The sequence below is a fragment of the Pristiophorus japonicus genome, chromosome 18 (genome assembly GCF_044704955.1).
Source record: "Pristiophorus japonicus isolate sPriJap1 chromosome 18, sPriJap1.hap1, whole genome shotgun sequence".
NCBI classification, from domain to species: domain Eukaryota; kingdom Metazoa; phylum Chordata; class Chondrichthyes; family Pristiophoridae; genus Pristiophorus; species Pristiophorus japonicus.
Genome location: NC_091994.1, coordinates 106,869,273 through 106,888,146, shown reverse-complemented (window position 1 = coordinate 106,888,146; position 18,874 = coordinate 106,869,273). Strand labels below are relative to the sequence as shown.

Genomic DNA, 18,874 nt, shown 5'->3' with positions numbered 1-18,874 from the left:
CTGTTGTAATGTAGGAAACGCGGCAGCCAACTTGTGCACAGCAAGCTCCCACAAACAGCAATGTGATAATGCCCAGATCATTTGTTTGTTGATTGAGTGATAAATATTGGCCAGGACACCAGGGTAACTCCCCCGCTCTTCTTCAAAATAGTGCCAGGGATTCTTTATGTCCATCCAAGAGAGCAGGCAGGGACTACAACAGTGCAGCACTCCCTCAGCACTGCACGGGGAGTGTCAGCCTAGATTTTTGTACTCAAGTCCCTGGAGGAGGATTTGAACGCACGACCTTCTGACTCAGAGGCGAGAGTGCTGCCCACTGAGCCACAACTGACACACATTTCGTACAGGATTTCAGACTGAAACGGAGCTTTTGCACATTTGTCTACTGTAGATTATCTGGATTAAGCTTGGGTTTTTTTTTGCAGTTTGTTCAAAATTACAATGTTCAGTTTGTTTACAGGACACGCAAGAACTTTTCCAAGATCCATACTTTTATATAATTCTGCTTATAATAACATGAAAATAAAATTGTTAAATATCTGGAACAGCGCTTGAAAGATTACTTGTTGAGTTCTCCATTCAGTTTATACAGTAGAAGCTGCTTTACTTACACTGTTGAACTTCAGAGTTGATAGCAAAAAAAAAGTCCAATTATTTTGTGTTCGGGAGGGAGAGAGATTGAAATACAAGGGATGCCCCCTGCTGCTCACAGTTGGCAGATCTTCTGACTCCGGCACTAATGCAAAATGATTATAAGCACTAACTGGTAAAATGGTTAGCTTCAAGGATCTGTACTTTGGAGACTGTTAAGTTGCCAAGAGCTGGCTGCGCAAAGAAGAACATTTTCTTTTGAAAAGATTCACAGTAACCAGCAATCACATAAAACATTCCCTGACGCTTGGCATAAAACTAGACATTCGATTATAGAATTACATTATCATGTGTGGTTATTATTTCACGGTATTTTACTTTCAAATTTTCTCCCATCTGGGGACCCACCGCAGAACTATATGAAGAATATTCCAAATTGAGAAGGTCTGAGCAGACGGAAAGCAATACACTGCTAGTTATTTTGTGGGAAAACTTGTAGAATTTATATTAACAAAGTTGCAATTTCCACATTGCAAATAAAATGAACAGTGAAAAACATAACTGACTTATGTATAGAAATATATTTTGAGTAAATGAGCAAAAATGCAGCTTCGGTAAAGTGTCTCTTTAAAACAAAAATCAAGTATAAAAATAGGCCATAGCCTAGTTACAAATTATTTTTCAACACCACTGAAAATACTGGCTAGGCACCTTCACAGCTTTCTAAAATGGACAATAATATTCCTTGATAACCCAAGCAGTAAAATAGATTGTTTGAAACAATTCACCACGAGCTCATTTTTATAACTATTTCTTCCCACAGTGGATCTCAGCTCAGCCAGCGAGGATGACTTTGATAGTGAGGACAGTGAACAGGAACTGAAGGGCTACGCCTGTCGCCATTGCTTCACCACCAGTACGTGTTTTTATTGTTTGTGCTCTGAGAAGCAATGAGAAGTGGAGTTTAATGTGGGATAATGAGAGGTTATCCATTTTGGTAGAAAAAATAAAAAAAAGCAAATTATTATTTAACTGGGGAGAGACTACAAAATGCCGAGGTACAGAGGCATCTGGGGGTCCTTGTATACGAAACATACAAAAGTTGGCATGCAGGTACAGCAAGTAATTAGGAAGGCAAATGGAATGTTTGGCCTTTATTGCAAGAGGGATGGAGTATAAAAGTAGGGAAGACCTGCTACCACACCTGGAGTACTGCGTACAGTTTTGGTCTCCGTAGTTAAAAAGGGATATACTTGCATTGGAGGCAGTTCAGAGCAGGTTCACTAGGTTGATTCCTGAGATGAAAGGGTTGTCTTTTGAGGAAAGGTTGGACCTATACTCATTGGAGTTTAGAAGACGAGGAGCTGATCTTATTGAAACGTATAAGATTCTGAGGGGGCTTGACAGAGTAGATGCAGAGAGGATGTTTCCCCTCGTGGGGGAATCTAGAACTAGGGGGCATAATTTCAGAATAAGAGGTCGCCCATTTAGAACTGCGATGAGGAGGAATTTCTTCTCTGAGGATCGTAAATCTGTGGAATTCTCTATCCCAGAGAGCTTTCAAGGCTGGATCATTGAATATATTCAAGGCATATATTGACAGATTCTTGAATGATAAGCGAGTCAAGGGTTATGGGGAAGAGGCAGGGAAGTGGGGTTGAGGCCAAGATCAGATCAGCCATGATCTTATTGAATGGCGGTGCAGGCTCGAGGCCGACTCCTGCTCCTATTTCTTATGTTCTCAAGTACTTAGCCAGAGGTCACCTCTAGGTTTTTATTTGAATATATATTTACTGGGTTCCTCTGAAGCCCTGCTTGCAATTAGTTGCATTGTGCAAATACTGGCACAGATGAACTTGGGGGCTGATGTGAGAGAAGGAGATCGTGCTCGAGTGTATCCAATTCATGACATAATTGATGGCGTGATTGGCTTACTTAGAAACCAATCACAGCCGTTCTTTCCATCTTCCTCTCCCCAGTTTCGACAGAGCGCTCAGTGGCAGCCTCAAATTGGTCCTCCTGTGACCTGTATTGTGCAGGAAGTGCACTGCAATAATATCACCTTGGCGAGCAGCTGCTTAGTGTTTGCACAGTAAAATGAGCAGCAGAGTGCAAATATTTTTTTTGTCATATATGCAAAGATACAAATTGAGGGAATCAGTAAGTACTTACTCATGACGTTACCTTATTCTCAGTTGTGGACATTCTGTTTTCAAAGTGTGACCAATTAATTCAGGCTTTCGTTAAGCCCTGCACTCAAGCTTTCATAGAACTATGTAATGGTACAGCACAGATGGAATCCATTCGGCCCATCGAGTCTGCACCGGCTCTTTCGAAGAGCAATCCATTTAGTCCCACTACCCTGCTCTTTCCCCATTTCCCAGCAATTCTTTTCTCCTTCAAGTATTTATCCAATTCCCTTTTGAAGACTACTATTGAATATGTATCCACCACCCTATCAGGCTGTGCATTTCAAATCCCTAACCACTCATTGCACTAAAAAAAGTTTTTCCTCATGTCGTGTCTGGTTCTTTTGCCAATCACCTTAAATCTGTGCCTCTCATTATCGACCTTTCAGCCATTGGAAACTGTTTCTCTTTATTTTCTCTATCTAAGTCCTTCATGATTTTAAACATCTCTATCACATCTCCTCTCAACCTTCTTGGCGCTGCTCCTAAGAACATAAGAAATAGCAGCAGGAGTCGGCCATACGGCCAACCCCATGAGCCCTTATCTTGTGTAATAACCTTATATGTGGCACCTTATCGAATGGCTTTTGGAAATCCAGACATACTACATCCACTGGTTCCCCTTTTTCTAGCCTGTTAGTTACATCCTCAAAAACTATAAGAAATTTGTCAAACACGACTTCCCTTTCATAAAACCATGTTGACTCTGCCTAATCATACCCTAAATGTTCTGATACCACTTCCTTAACAATGGATTCCAGCATTTTCCCGATGACTGATGTCAGGCTAACTGGCCTATAGCTCCCTGTTTTCTCTCTCCCTCCTTTCTTGAATAGCGGTGTTACATTTGCTATCTTCCAATCCACTGGGACTGTTCTAGAATCTTGAATTCCTGGGATCGTTCTAGAATTTTAGAAGATCAAAACCAATGCATCCACTATCTCTGCAGCCACCTCTTTTAGAATCCTAGGATGTAGGCCATCAGGTCCAGGGGATTTGTCAACTTTTAATCCCATTAGTTTCTCTCGTACTTTTTCTCTACTTATATTAATTATGTTAAGTTCCTCACCCTCATTAGATGTTTGGTTCCCCACCATTTCTGGTATGCTTTTTGTGTCTTCTGTGAAGACGGATACAAAATATTTGTTTAATTTCTCCTGTCCCAGCCTCTAAGGGACCAACATTTTTGCTGCCACTCTTCCTTTTTGCATACTTGTAGATCCTCTTTGTCTTTTCTGCTCCGAAAGGAATGAATTTAGATTTGAGGAAATGAAAAGCCTTCATTTTCTGCACACTCCTTGCACACTCTGCAGTAAGAAGATGCATAGGTGACTTGAACTGATGGCACTCTGTTCAACCACTAAAAATACCAGAGAAAGAAAACTCCTCTCTGATTTTCCTTCCTCTTTGCCTGGCCTCAACTTGGTGCTATCCCAGAACAACACAGCTGAGATAAGGAAACAATAAATTTGGTGGTGGAGTGAAGGGGGTGGCGGGAGAAGGGGCAATGAAGGACAGCGAGCGAGAGAATCAAAATTCTGTGTCCCATCATTGCATGGTGCTGCACATTGGCGTCGACACACTCCACCACTACGCTATAATTGGAATGAATCCGATTTGTATAGCTTTCTTAACATTCTTGATATAAATATGTATAACCAAGTTGGGTCATTGTAGTGCAGAACCTTCAGAAATGTTGACGCAATTTAGATTGCTAATAGAAAGTATCATTTTTTTTCCATCAGCATCGAAAGACTGGCATCACGGAGGAAGGGACAACATATTACTGTGCACAGAGTGCCGGATTCACTTCAAGAAATACGCAGAGTTGCCACCAATTGAGAAACCAGTGGATCCACCTCCATTTATGTTTAAACCAGTCAAAGAAGAAGAAGATGTGCTCAGCGGGAAACATAGCATGAGGACCAGAAGGAGTAGGGGCTCGGTATGAAAGTCATTATTCTTTCTTCTATTTATGCCTTATTAAAAAAAAAATCTAAATTTATACAGAATCGATGTGATGCTGATGTGGTGAGTAGTTCGGCATTATGCTTTGAAAGCCCCCCCAATGCATGTTAGCAACAAAATGGATTCTAATTTGTTGCCTTTTCAAACATAGTCACGTGATGCAGTGTGGCGCACACAGCTAGATGCATCATAATAATGTAAAGCCATTGACGACGTGCTTTATAACATGCAGCTTGGATGACACCAAACTGTTATGATTTAGTGCCATCGTTTTATCCGTGTAGGATAAATGAAATGTTCTCTCAAGTATTCTATATTTCAAATTTATACAAAGCCATTGCCATTCAGTATGAAAGCCGATTGAAGGCTAATAAAAAATAAAAGTCAAGTTCAATTTTGCAACGAGAAGCACTTCTTATCCTAGTCACAGCTAATAAATCCCAGGGAACTTGAAGAACAGATCGCGATATTCCCTTATGTGAAATTGTATGGGCTGGAATTCAAATACACTTTAGTTCTGATCTATACAGCATCCCTAATAAAGCTACCTGAGCACAGGATTTTTTTTTTCTCTTGCAGCAGTGGTAGTGAATCGGGCTTAAAAAAAAAGATGAGTGAAAACTGGCAGTTATGGTAGGATTAGACAAAGTGTTCAGATGAGAGATCTGGTCTTATAAAAGTAATTATGTAATTCCTTTGTGCACACAGCAAAAAGAAGCCTGCACTGTCAAAATTAGTATGCAGTTTTTCGTATTAAAAAGCAGAAATATTACAAATGGAATCTCAACCACCAACATTTACCCGTAATTAACTAGAAAATATTAATTGGAAGCTAACACTGTTATAAAAGCGCTTATGAATTATTAATCACCCCAAGCCATGTGGGTCTAATAATAATTTTATTGTCAATTAGATGTCGTCACTGCGCAGTGGTCGTAAAAAGCAGACAGCCAGTCCCGACGGTAGAGCCTCACCTATCAATGAAGACATCAGGCCCAGCGACCGTAATTCTCCCAGTGCGGCCAGCACATCCAGTAATGATAGCAAAGCAGACTCTATGAAAAAATCCAGCAAGGTAATGTTCTAATAATCGTCGTAGTAAAAGCAATTACATGCTACGTTGTCATATCTACCGAGAAGGAGCTGCTTTGAGGTTAGGCAGAGACAGGCTTTAGAACGAGCGCCGTCCATATTCTAAGAAACAAGCAGAAAATATATATATTTTTTAATCTTAAATCATTTCATAGGCCCTTGTTTAAAAAAAAATCCACTAAAAATCAAAATCAGTTTTATGTTGCAAATTGTCATTGTGAATGATAACCTCACAATCAGTGAATAGTCCCTCAACATATACTTTAGTATTGAAGTGATTGCATTTCATATACTGTAGGTTTATTTTCTATTTCAAATATGTATTGGTTGATCTCTTTTGATTTGAATGCTACAAAATCCATCACAATTTAATATTTTTGTGGTAAAGAGGAGATTAAACTACAGTTATTCGTCAACCAGTGAAATAACTGGTTTCTAATGTATATTAACATTTGTGTTGCCGGGTTGCGGTAGACAAAACATTTTGGAGCTGCACAGCGATCAATAGTGTTGTTTCTGGCATGTTCTTGGTTATGCAAATTACTTTTTCAACCACTGTTCCTGCAGCCGCGCAGTTATCGGCAAGGTCCCGCGCAGTTATCGGCAAGGTCCCGCGCAGTTATCGGCAAGGTCCCGCGCAGTTATCGGCACGGTCCCGCGCAGTTATCGGCACGGTCCCGCGCAGTTATCGGCAAGGTCCCGCGCAGTTATCGGCAAGGTCCCGTGCAGGCCGCTCACCGGCTTTTGCAATGTAGGTGCTGCACATGCGCAGAAATCGAATTGGGCTGCGCATTGCGGGAGGCAGGCCATGTGGGAGGCTTACGGGGGAAACCCCCCCCCCCCCCCCCACCTCCTTTTCCAAAACAATCTCTTCCAAATGTTACTTGAGAAAATGAGTGGAGCATTTGATCATTGATTCTTACGGGGGTAAGACTCGAACTTGTACCTGTATCTACAGGTACTGAAAAGTCGTGGTAGAATAGTATATTTCAGTGTCGTAATATCACCCCCAAAAATATTAACCCCGATTTTAACCCCCTGCTCCCGAATAGAATGGGTCACCCGGAGTGGGGTGGGGCGGTGGGGCGGTTAAAATCGGGCAGAGTGCTAGACCTCCCCGTTCACACCTTGCTCCCACCCACCGCCAATTTATCTCAGTGGCCTCATCAATATACAAAAGACCTGGTCCTCCGACGCAAATAGGACGCTGGCCCGATTTTAACGCGTGGTTACACAACTCTCGCCCCGAGTGCTGGAGCCACTGGAGCAAACTGGCAGCAGATGGATCCAAGGCCGGAAGAGGTCCCGCAGAGTAAGTTCTTTAAAATCAGATAATCATGGAGCAAGAGCTGCTCCTCCCGGCTGCACAAGGAAACCTTGGAGCACTCCTACCACGGGGTTTCTCCCGTCCCCCGACCACAACAATTGCCTCCCGATCCCCCTTTCCCTGACTATTTACCTTGGTGTCGGGGAGCATCTCCTCGGGTCCCCCCACCTCTGGTGGCCTCTTCCTACCAGAAATCCCATTTCTGCCCGCCGCCCAGGTAGCGATTCTTGTCGGGTTCAGGCAGGGGTCCTGGGGCAATGTTCCCCACAAGGTGTGAGGCCGCACACCCGTCTGCCAGTCCCACACCGCCCGCGACCAGCTCTTTCGGTGTAAAATTTAACATGAAGGGGCCATGCTGCCACTTAAAGGGACCACGCACCTTAAAAAAAAAAAAATCAGAGGCAACAATGGCCTGGTGTATAAAATGGCCCAGGTTTGTCATTCGCCCTGCCCACAGTGCAATCGTGCCCTGGGTTAAAATCAGGATTATTGGTTTTTCTTATGGCTCCTCATTTAGAAAGTTCTTGTTTAAAAAAAAATGTGGAGGTGCTGAAATTGTGCATTCTTTTATTGATTTGCATCTTGTATTAAGGTAATAACAGTTTGGTTCCACTTGTGCTAACACTGGTCTCAATGTTTTTGCTCCACAGAGGTCAAAGGATGATGCATCATCACCATCAAAGAGTGCCAAACGCCAAAGAGAAAAGGCTGCTTCTGATACAGAAGAACCGGAGAGATTAAATGCAAAGAAATCCAAAACACAGGTATGTCCTTGGCTACATGATCAGCTGTTACTCAATTAGGGGGCATAGTTTAAAATAAGGGGTCGTCCATTTAGAACTGAGATGAGGAGGAATTTCTTTTCTGAGAGGGTCGTGAATCTGTGGAAGTCTCTGCCCCAGAGAGCTGTGGAGGCTGGGTCATTGTAAATGTTTAAGGCGGAGATAGACAGATATTTGAACGATAAGGGAATGAAGGGTTATGGGGAGCGGGCGGGGAAGTGGAGCTGAGCCCAAGATCAGATCAGCCATGATCTTATTGAATGGCGGAGCAGGCTCGAGGGGCCAGATGGCCTACTCCTGCTCCTATTTCTTATGTTCTTAATTATCATTGCATAGTTAATTTCTTTTAAGTGAAGGACTTGGACGTATTTGTTACGTTTTCAAGCGAGCAATGTACTGGTTTTTATATGACATCAAAATTAATTGGCAACCTTTTGAATTCAAACATATGAAAATGTCGGACATGTAACCTGTCCCACACAGTTGTGATGCCTCATGCACCAGGTCAGGAGACTTTCTACCGCCTAGGTGCCATGTAGTCTCCAGGGAGAGGCGAAAAACCAAATCAAGAACCCCTCGGCCAGTTGAAGAGGAAAAATCTGAAAAATTCCTCTCCCGTCCAAGGCAATACCAGCTAGTCCAGGAGACTACACCGCAATGTTCCCTGTAAAATGGTTTTTAGTGCCGCGTGGCCCTTTCTGGCAGTTTTTGCAATGAAAAGCTGACTCAGGTCCGTAGAGCGTTGTGCGGGCTACGTAGCTTAACGGGAACATCGCCACATTGACCATGACTTATGTCAATTGGTTAACATAATGTTAACCTCTTACAGAATACAATCTCCGACATTGTCAGGCAATTGGTCCAGCTCTCTCTTGAAGGTACACAATGAACCTGCACTGACCACATAAACTGGCATCCTGTTTCACAGATCTATTATTCTCTGGGAAAGGAAGAACCGCTGAACATCCAACCTATTTCTTAATTGTTGCGCATGATCGCTGGTCCTCCCCAACCTATTAAACTGAAATAATTTTGTTAGTGTGCACACAATCTAGTCCTTTCTTTATTTGACAGACCTCAATTAAATCATCCCTAAGTTTGCACTTGATTGTGAATTTGGAGCATGGCCCCAGGGACACTGGTCAATTTTAGCTCACCGTTCTCATGGTTAAGGACAGCTAACTCGAAGACCAGAAACTGGCACTTTCCTGCTCTTTGGGCCTGAGTGTCACTCTGGGCAGTGCAATTACTTACTGATCCATTGGGGGGCGGGGGGAGAATGGCGAAGCCCCATTTATGACATTTTGTCATTTCTTTCTCTTCAATTGTCTCCCCTCTGCCCTTCCTTATCCCTGTCCTGAAGACGGGGACCTCTTTATTCGATTACAGCTCCATGGATAGAAGTTGTCACAGCCAAGCCCAATCCTGTCCTCCCCTGATACTGTCATACACACACTTGAGCAAGGGTTGCTATATAACAATCAGAAGCAGAAGTGCTCGCTGATGTTTCCTTTCCTAACCCAGACATGTTGAGACTGATTGCTGCACCACTATCGCCAGAACCAGATTAAGGCGTGAGGAGCCTAAGACTAATAGGAGGGAGGTGCTTGTATATTGCATATAATTTATAAAATCATCAAACAAATATAATTGTGTATTTATCCAAATTTAACAATTAACAAAAGTCAGAGCAATGTACGTTAAAAAAACAGCATACAATTCAAACCGAGAATGGTTTCTTCCTGGCTTTAAACTGTGATATCAAACAAAAAATTCTCTGAATACATATAACAAAGACTGGTAAGTTCCTGGCCTTGACTATGGCAAACAAATTACAAAAATTAAAGCTATGTACATTACAAAAAAACAGTATACAGTTCAAGCAGAGGTTGGTTTCTTCCTTGCTTAAACTGCGATATCAAACAAAATGTTCTCTGAATACATCTCTTCAAACAAAGACTGGTTTCTTCCTGTGCATTTATCCTATGAATAGCATATATAGCTCTCTGGGTGAATTTCAAGATTGTCACAGAATTCTATACACACTTTGAGCCATAAGGATGCAATATTTTGCACCTCAAGCTACAATTATGCAGTTATATATGATACTGCTGAACCAACCTTGTGACAAAGATTTAGGGTTAATGATATAAAAATTAGGGCCTTAAGTCGAGGGCCTAAAAACTATGAGGGCCTAAAAACTATGAGGCCCTTGTCACCCTCGGCAGTTTCTCGGGAGTCGAGAAATATGAGGGCCTAAGGCTTTATTAGCCTATGGGTTAATTCGGCCCTGACTATCGCCACCCTCACTAAGATCATTTAACTCGGTACAGACCTGGGATTAAACTTGGGATTCTTCTGGTCCATTTAGCTCAAAGGATCGAGACTTTACTTCAATTTTTTAACTTTCAAACAAATTCAACAAAAACACGAAGCTGAGAAATGAAAAAATGAGCTCAGACTGGACAAAGAGGGGCTGTAATCTTCACAGAACATTTGCACGAACTGACACTATGGTCCCACACTTTCCTGTATTTTATATGATATAACTATTGCTCGTGACTCCAACATTGATGAACAGCACACTGAAAAGAAAATTGCAACTGAGAGATGTATACGTGTCGTTTAACTTACTTAATCTTTATACTCCACAAGCAATGCTGCTGGCATTCTCTAAAATGCAGCTTGTTGGAGTGCTTTATCATTGCCAATGCCACAACGAAAGGCAAAATGATCCTTAGGACTCGGGATTGAGCGGCTTTAGGATGTGAATAATATGGACAAAGTTTACAGTCTGTATTTACTGATTTCTCACTTGCCACATTTACACGCAACACGTTGTCATTTGTTCTGCCAGCAATCTGCAGAAAACCGTGAGTCCGTCCTCTTGACTCCTTTGTGGCCATGTGTTTTTACAAGAAGCAACAATTATGATGTTATTAGTTTGAACCCAGCATTAGTCCCAGCTGACAGAACTCGAGAATAATGCTGTTGAGGCTAGCTCATTGAATGTTTTCAAGTCAAAGATAGATAGATTTTTAACCATTAAGGGTTACGGGGAGCGGGCGGGTAAGTGGAGCTGAGTTCACGACCAGATCAGCCATGATCTTGTTGAATGGCGGAGCAGGCTCGAGGGGCGAGATGGCCTGCTCCTGTTCCTAATTCTTATGTTCTTATGCTGTTTTTTTTAAACTGTATATTGAAGGGGGTGTAGCATTTGGGAAAATTGCACTGTGGAGACAGTTTCAATCTAATTTCCACCCCCCTCAGTAGTTGCAATCAGCGGTGCCATGAGGTGGGTGCTGATAGAACAACGACTGAATCGCTTTCATTAGGCATAGAAAAATAACAGGGTTCTGACATTCACAATAGACAGTAATAATGCTGTAGCTGTCGCCCTCCTGCAGCAGCACGCGCTGCTCCCTGCAGTGGTATACCGCCGCACGCTGCTCCCTCCAACGGCCCCGGCCGACTGATGGTCTTGCAGGCTGAGACCGGGGCTGATCGCTGATTGCAGTGCGGGCAGGCACAGCAGGAGGGGCGAAGGAGCGGCAAGAGTCTGTAGAGGGAAGTGACCGGGGCCCAAGAGAGGCATGAATCTGGGGCCCAGAAGAGGTAAGGGCCCAGGGGCAGCACGGACCAGCCCACACTGCGATATGTGTGCGCGCTTGGTCTGTGCAGCAGAGCTGGCCTCCAGTTAGTCTTGGGTAACCCTTGCCATTGGACCAAAACCTAGCTCTGTCAAGCCCGTGTGGTGGCTGGTATGCAATGGCCACCACACGTTAAAAAAAATCCACGCACAGGCATCTTCCGCCCTTCAGGATGTAGTTCGGGATTTGGAATATTAGGTCCTTCATTGAAACACCTGTGAACTCATCCCTTTTTGGCATGGAAGCAAGTCATCCTCACTTTGAGGGACTGCCTATGATGATGATAATGCTGTAAATGTCCAGCAATATGTGCACTGCCTTGTAATTTGTATTTTATTTATTGTGGGATGTGATTGATGTTGGAACTGCTCCAATAAGATGGTATTGTTACTATTGAATGTAGGGGGAATCAGTACACGTCGTTAACTCAAAATGGTTGTGATGCTCTTGGTTTTAAATTCTAGAATTCAAGTTGGCAATTTTCAAAAATATATATGAAGTGTGGGCAAGCCTGCAATAACGTGTACATTTTCTAATGAATTCATCAGAGGCAGTCCCTCGAAATCGAGGAAACCTTGCTTCCACTCTAAAAGTGAGTTCTCAGGTGACTGTACCGTCCAATACAGGAATTACAGTCTCTGTCACAGGTGGGACAGACAGTGGTTGAAGGAAAGGGTGGGTGGTAGCTAATGGTCTACAGGGCCATATACCCGCCCTCCTATATGGCTCAGAGACGTGGACCATATACAGTAGACACCTCAAAGCGCTGGAGCAGTACCAACAGAGCTGCCTGCGCAAGATCCTGCAAATCCCCTGGGAGGACAGACACACCAACGTTAGCGTTCTCGATCAGGCTAACATCCCCAGCATTGAAGCACTGACCACACTCGACCAGCTCTGTTGGGCAGGCTACATTGTCCGCATGCCCGACACGAGACTCTCAAAGCAAGCGCTCGACTTGGAACTCCTACACAGTAAGCGAGCCCCAGGTGGGCAGAGGAAACGTTTCAAGGACACCCTCAAAGCCTCTTTGATAAAGTGCAACAAATGAATTAAACTATAATCTGCAGACATGGTTAGAGAAAAAGGAAGGAAGGCACATCAACAATAAAGCTATGCTGGGGTCTGTCATTAGAGTTAGCAGAAATTGTAGGTTTATCTCATGATGGATTCTGTGATGCAACTTCAAACATGAGCTCTGCTTGTATTCCCAGCTAGCAAGAAATATGCTGTATAGAGATTTTCAATGTTGAAAATTCTAAGGATAGTTTCGACCATCTCAAGCAGACATTGTTAAAAAAAATGTCACTGAAATTCAGAGATAGCACTCTGAAAAATTCCCCTTCAACATTGAGCTATATTTTTTCTCCCTTTTTAAAATTGTCATATTCAGTCCAAACATGATCATAAATGCAGCTTTAAATTTCCACAGGCTAACTTGCTATTTTAAATATTCAGAATTTTAAAATATGTTTTCTATGGATATTTTTGTTGGGGAAAAAAAAATTTAATTTCAGTCCAGAGCTTTGGATGAGGCAAGGTCAAAAACCCAAGTTTTCGGGTCAATAGAAAGCATGATTCGGCAGTATAAATATGTGGTACATGGCAATGCTTCAAGATCGAAGAAAGAGCACAACATCTGCTTCATATTTTCACTTTGAAACATGGGTTTTATAAACTAAATTTGGGTTAATTAAACTGGCTGTGTCAAAGCTGCAGTTTTTCTGTTACGGTGACACCTTAATTTAAAACACAGCTATTGCATTGTGTCGATGAAAAGACAAATGCATCTATTTGAATGTGAACTCCCCAATTGAAATGTTAATATTTATATGTAAATATAATCGCAGTTTGCTGCTTCCAAACGTATTTGTTGTTTGCTCATAATCTATATTTTACGCAGAATGTCCTTGATGGTAAAAAATTGTGACGTTCAGTGTCAATCATGATTTCAAAATTGTTTCCATGGAAGTATTGACTGGTATGAAAGCAACAGTTAATAAGGGCTACAGTCTCTTTTTCTAATGTCACTTGCCATATTTCAAGCTTCACTGTTAACTAAGATTAACAGTTCAGTTTAACAGTTGGCAAACCTGTTACAAGTTTCTATGATTTTCTTATTTTTGAATTCTTGGAAAGCTGTATTTGACTGTAGATTTCAACGTTCTCATCCATGTTTTCAAATCCTTCCATAGCCTCACCCCTCCCTATTTCTGTAATCTCCTCCAGACCACAACACCCCGAGAATGTCTGTGTTCCTCTAATCTTGGCCTCTTGAGCATCCCTGAATATAATCGCTCCACCATTGGTGGCCGTGCCTTCTATTGCCGAGGCCATAAGCTCTGGAATTCTCTGCCTAAACCTCTCTCCCTCTCTACCTCTCTCTCCTTCTTTAAACCGACCTCTTTGACCAAGCTTTTGGTCACCTGCCCTAATTTCTCCTTGTGTGGCTCAGTGTCAATTTTCTTTGTCTCATAATACTCCTGTGAAGCGCTAAAGGCTTGACATAAATGCAAGTTGTATACTTCAAAAATGCAGAGTTGTCGCCTCTACCCAAGAAAGGAATGATAGCTGATGAGATTATGGGACTGAAATTGCCCCTTTCCTGACGGCCTCTTAACACTGGAACACAAGAACACAAGAAATAGGAGCAGGAGTAGGCCATTTGACCGCTTGAGCCTACGCCACCATTTAATAAGATCATGGCTGGTCTGATCATGGACCCAGTTCCACTTCCCTGCCCGCTCCCCATAACCATTTATTCCCTTATCGCTCAAAAATCTGTCCATCTCAGCCTTAAATATATTCAATGACCCAGCTTCCATAGCTCTCTCGGGCAGAGAATTCCATAGATTTACGACCTTCTGAGAGAAAAAATTCCTCCTCATCTCAGTTTAAAATGGGCGGCCCCTTATTCTGAGTCTATGCCCCCTAGTTTTAGTTTCCCCTAAGAGTGGAAATATCCTCTCTGCATCCACCTTGCCCAGCCCTCTCATTATCTTTTATGTTTTGATAAGATCACCTCTCACCTCCAATGAGTATAGACTCAACCTATCTTCATAAGACAACTCCCTTATCTCCGGAATCAATCTAGTGAATCTTCTCTGAGCAGCCTCCAATGCAAGTATATCCTTTCTTAAATACGGAGACCAAAACTGCACGCAGTACCTCAGGTGTGACCTCACCAATACCCTGTACAGTTGTAGTAGGACTTCTCTGCTTTTATACTCTATCCCCCTTGCAATAAAGGCCAACATTCCATTTGCCTTCCTGATTACTTGCTGTACCTGCATACTAACCTTTTGTGTTTCATGCGCAAGGAACCCCAGATCCCTCAGTACTGAAGCATTTTACAATTTTTCTCCATTTAAATTATAATTTGCTTTTCTATTTTTTCTGCCAAAGTGGATAACCTCACATTTTCCTACATTATAATCCATCTGCAAAATTTTTGCCCACTCACTTACCCTGTCTATATTCCTTTGCAGATTTTTTGTGTCTTCCTCACAATTTGCTTTCCCACCCATCTTTGTGTCATCAGCAAATTTGGTTACATTACACTCGGTCCCATCATCCAAGTCATTACTATAGATTGTAAATAGTTGAGGCCCCAGCACCAATCCCTGCAGCACCCCATTAGTTACTGTTTGCCAACTGGAAAATGACCCATTTATCTCGACTCTCTGTTTTCTGTTAGTTAGCCAATCCTCTATCCATGCTAATATATTACTCCCAACCCCGTGAACTTTTATCTTGTGCAGTAACCTTTTATGTGGCACCTTAATCGAATACCTTCTGGAAATCCAAATACACCACATCCACTGGTTCCCCCTTATTCACCCTGCTCATTACATCCTCGAAGAACTCCAGCAAATTTATCAAACGTGATTTCCCTTTCATAAAACCATGCTGAATTTGTTTGATTGAATCATGCTTTTCCAAATGTCCTGCTACTGCTTCCATAATAATGGACGCCAACATTTTCCCAACAACAGATGTTAGGCTAACTAGTCTATAGTTTCCTGCTTTCTGTCTGCCTCCTTTTTTAAACAAGGGCGTTACCTTTGCGGTTTTCCAATCCGCTGGGACCTCCCCAGAATCCAGCAAATTTTGGTAGATTGCAACCAATGCATCCACTATCTCTGCAGCCACTTCTTTTAAGACCTTTAGATGCAAGCCATCAGGTCCAAGGGACTTGTCCGCTTTTAATCCTATTATTTTACCGAGTAGAATTCTTTAATGATAGTGCTTATATAAAGTTCCTTAAAGTGGCGGCCATGCTGCGGAGTGCAATATCCGCCGACTTTTCGTGCAGTGGGCGCCATTATCAAAATTCCGCTTCCGTGTTATCCCGGCACTGACCCATACCTCCACCGCTCCACTGCTGCCGATCCGTGCTAAGTGCATCATTACAGTGCACATCGTCGATCTACCCCCTCCCCCCCCCCCCCACCCCACCCCAAGGCAAAATTCCACTCTGAAAATCTTCGGCCTACCCGGCGGTGCCAAAACAAGCTTTTTCCCGGTGGTCCAGTGAGGCTGTGGCCTTCTGTACTGGCGACACAGCTCCCCTCAAAGGGGAGGGCGCACTGCCGCAGCCACCATGATTTTTTTTGTCAGTCGACTGCCATGTCGGCCCGACAATTCTGCCCCTTCCCCCCGGTTTCGGCTGGGCCGCCAACAGGCAGCTTGGCAACCCCTCTTGGGTGCCAGGCCGCTGGCCCAGCCGAAAGCCTCCCTGGTGGCCCAGTGGACCGAAGTTTAAATATCGTGCCGGCTATCCCCTTTAAGTTGGTGACGTGGCGCGTTGATGACATCATCCCCCCCCCCCCCCAACTTCTGCCCCTCTAGTGTTGTCACCGCTGCATATCCGCCCCCATTAAGAGCAGCTTCTGGACCCGAGTGGGGAAAAAAAACAAAGAGCGGAATTTCGCTCAAGAGGCGACCTCCACCACCGCGGTGGTAAAAACCATGGAAACGGGGTGCAAAAGCCTCGTTTAAGGCGGGGGGGGAAATTTTTGCCCCTGTGTTTCCATTTTTAATTTTATGAGATCACTGTCCTTGGGTCAATGAAATCAACAATAATGTCTTCAGAATACGGGATCGTAAATATTAGTTTTTAAGGAGATAGAAATATTTGACTAGATTGATTTGTGGCTTACCCCACTTTTTAAACTTTTTGTTTGCTGTTTCATCCATGGATCGGTGGTCACGAAAATGGGAGTAAAGCTGGTTTGATTGCTGCAGATCCCTTCAATGGCTTCTTGCGTCAAACCTGCTTGGTAGAATTTTTGCTTCTGTAAAGTGGACAGTGTCAGCGTTTCCTTCATGGTGGAATATACTGATGGTGTAGTCTAAGCTGGGAGAAATCAATGAAGAGTTGGCTAATTAATCAGTTTTGCTGTGACACAAGCCCCTCATCATTAGTAAGAACAGAAGAATTCGGAGTAGGAGTGGGCCATACGACCCCTCAGATCCACTCTGCCATTCAATAAGATCATGGCTTATCTTTGACCTCAACTCCACTTTCCTGCCCAATCTCCATAACCCTTGAATATACACAACAACTCAGCATCCACAGCCCTCTGGGGCAGAGAATTCCAAAGATTCACAACCGTCTAAGTGAAGAAATTCTTCCTCATCTCAGTCTTAAATGGCAAACCCCTTATCCTGAGACTATGCCCCCTAGTTCTAGACTCTCCAGCCAGTGGAAGCCACCTTTCAGCATCAACCCTTTCAATCCTCCTCAGAATCCTATATAGAAACATAGAAAATGGGTGCAGGAGTAGGCCATTCGGCCCTTCTAGCCTGCACCGCCATTCAATGAGTTCATGGCTGAACATGCAACTTCAGTACCCCATTCCTGCTTTCTTGCCATACCCGTTGATCCCCTTAGTAGTAAGGACTACATCTAACTCCTTTTTGAATATATTTAGTGAATTGGCCTCAACAACTTTCTGTGGTAGAGAATTCCACAGGTTCACCACTCTCTGGGTGAAGAAGTTTCTCCTCATCTCAGTCCTAAATGGCTTACCCCTTATCCTTAGACTGTGACCCCTGGTTCTGGACTTCCCCAACATTGTGAACATTCTTCCTGCATCTAACCTGTCTAAGCCCGTCAGAATTTTAAATGTTTCCATAAGGTCTCACCTCATTCTTCTGAACTCCAGTGATTACAAGCCCAGTTGATTTAGTCTTTCTTGATAGGTCAGTCCCGCCATCCCGGGAATCAGTCTGGTGAACCTTCGCTGCACTCCCTCAATAACAAGAATGTCCTTCCTCAGGTTAGGAGACCAAAACTGTACACAATACTCCAGGTGTGGCCTCACCAAGGCCCTGTACAGCTGTAGCAACACCTCCCTGCCCCTGTACTCAAATCCCCTCGCTATGAAGGCCAACATGCCATTTGCTTTCTTAACCGCATGCTGTACCTGCATGCCAACCTTCAATGACTGATGTACCATTACACCCAGGTCTCATTGCACCTCCCCTTTTCCTAATCTGTCACCATTCAGACAATAGTCTGTCTCTCTGTTTTTACCACCAAAGTGGACAACCTCACATTTATCCACATTATATTTCATCTGCCATGCATTTGCCCACTCACCTAACCTACCCAAGTCGCTCTGCAGCCTCATAGCATCCTCCTCGCAGCTCACACTGCCACCTAACTTAGTGTCATTTGCAAATTTGGAGATACTACATTTAATCCCCTCATCTAAATCATTAATGTACAGTGTAAACAGCTGGGGCCCCAGCACAGAACCTTGCGGTACCCCACTAGTCACCGCCTGCCATTCTGAAAAGTACCCATTTACTCCTACTCTTTGCTTCCTGTCTGACAACCATTTCTCAATCCATGTCAGCACACTACCCCCAATCCCATGTGCTTTAACTTTGCACATTAATCTCTTGTGTGGAACCTTGTCGAAAGCCTTCTGAAAGTCCAAATATACCAAATATATCAAATGGTTCTCCCTTGTCCACTCTACTGGAAACATTCTCAAAAAATTCCAGAAGATTTGTCAAGCATGATTTCCCTTTCACAAATCCATGCTGACTTGGAACTATCATGTCACCTCTTTCCAAATGCGCTGCTATGACATCCTTAATAATTGATTCCATCATCTTACCCACTACCGATGTCAGGCTGACCGGTCTATAATTCCCTGTTTTCTCTCTCCCTCCTTTTTTAAAAAGTGGGGTTACATTGGCTACCCTCCACTCGATAGGAATTGATCCAGAGTCAATGGAATTTTGGAAAATGACTGTCAA

The 18,874-nt window shown here is 43.2% G+C and overlaps 1 protein-coding gene across 11 annotated transcripts in view; it reads left to right on the top strand.

The window, feature by feature from the left end:
* The window catches only part of rerea (arginine-glutamic acid dipeptide (RE) repeats a), a 564,590-nt gene that overhangs the window by 523,851 nt on the left and 21,865 nt on the right, over positions 1 to 18,874 (top strand). For 10 of the 11 annotated variants that reach the window (XR_011587646.1, XM_070860497.1, XM_070860493.1 and 7 more), the window contains 4 exons: positions 1,415 to 1,507; positions 4,526 to 4,725; positions 5,662 to 5,823; positions 7,818 to 7,931. Coding sequence is in view for 10 of the 11 variants with exons in the window: in XM_070860497.1 (XP_070716598.1) it covers positions 1,415 to 1,507; positions 4,526 to 4,725; positions 5,662 to 5,823; positions 7,818 to 7,931 (569 nt within the window). In the remaining variant the exon portion in view is untranslated. The remainder of the gene's footprint in view (positions 1 to 1,414; positions 1,508 to 4,525; positions 4,726 to 5,661; positions 5,824 to 7,817; positions 7,932 to 18,874) is intronic. The other variant, XM_070860501.1, reaches the window with a different exon arrangement.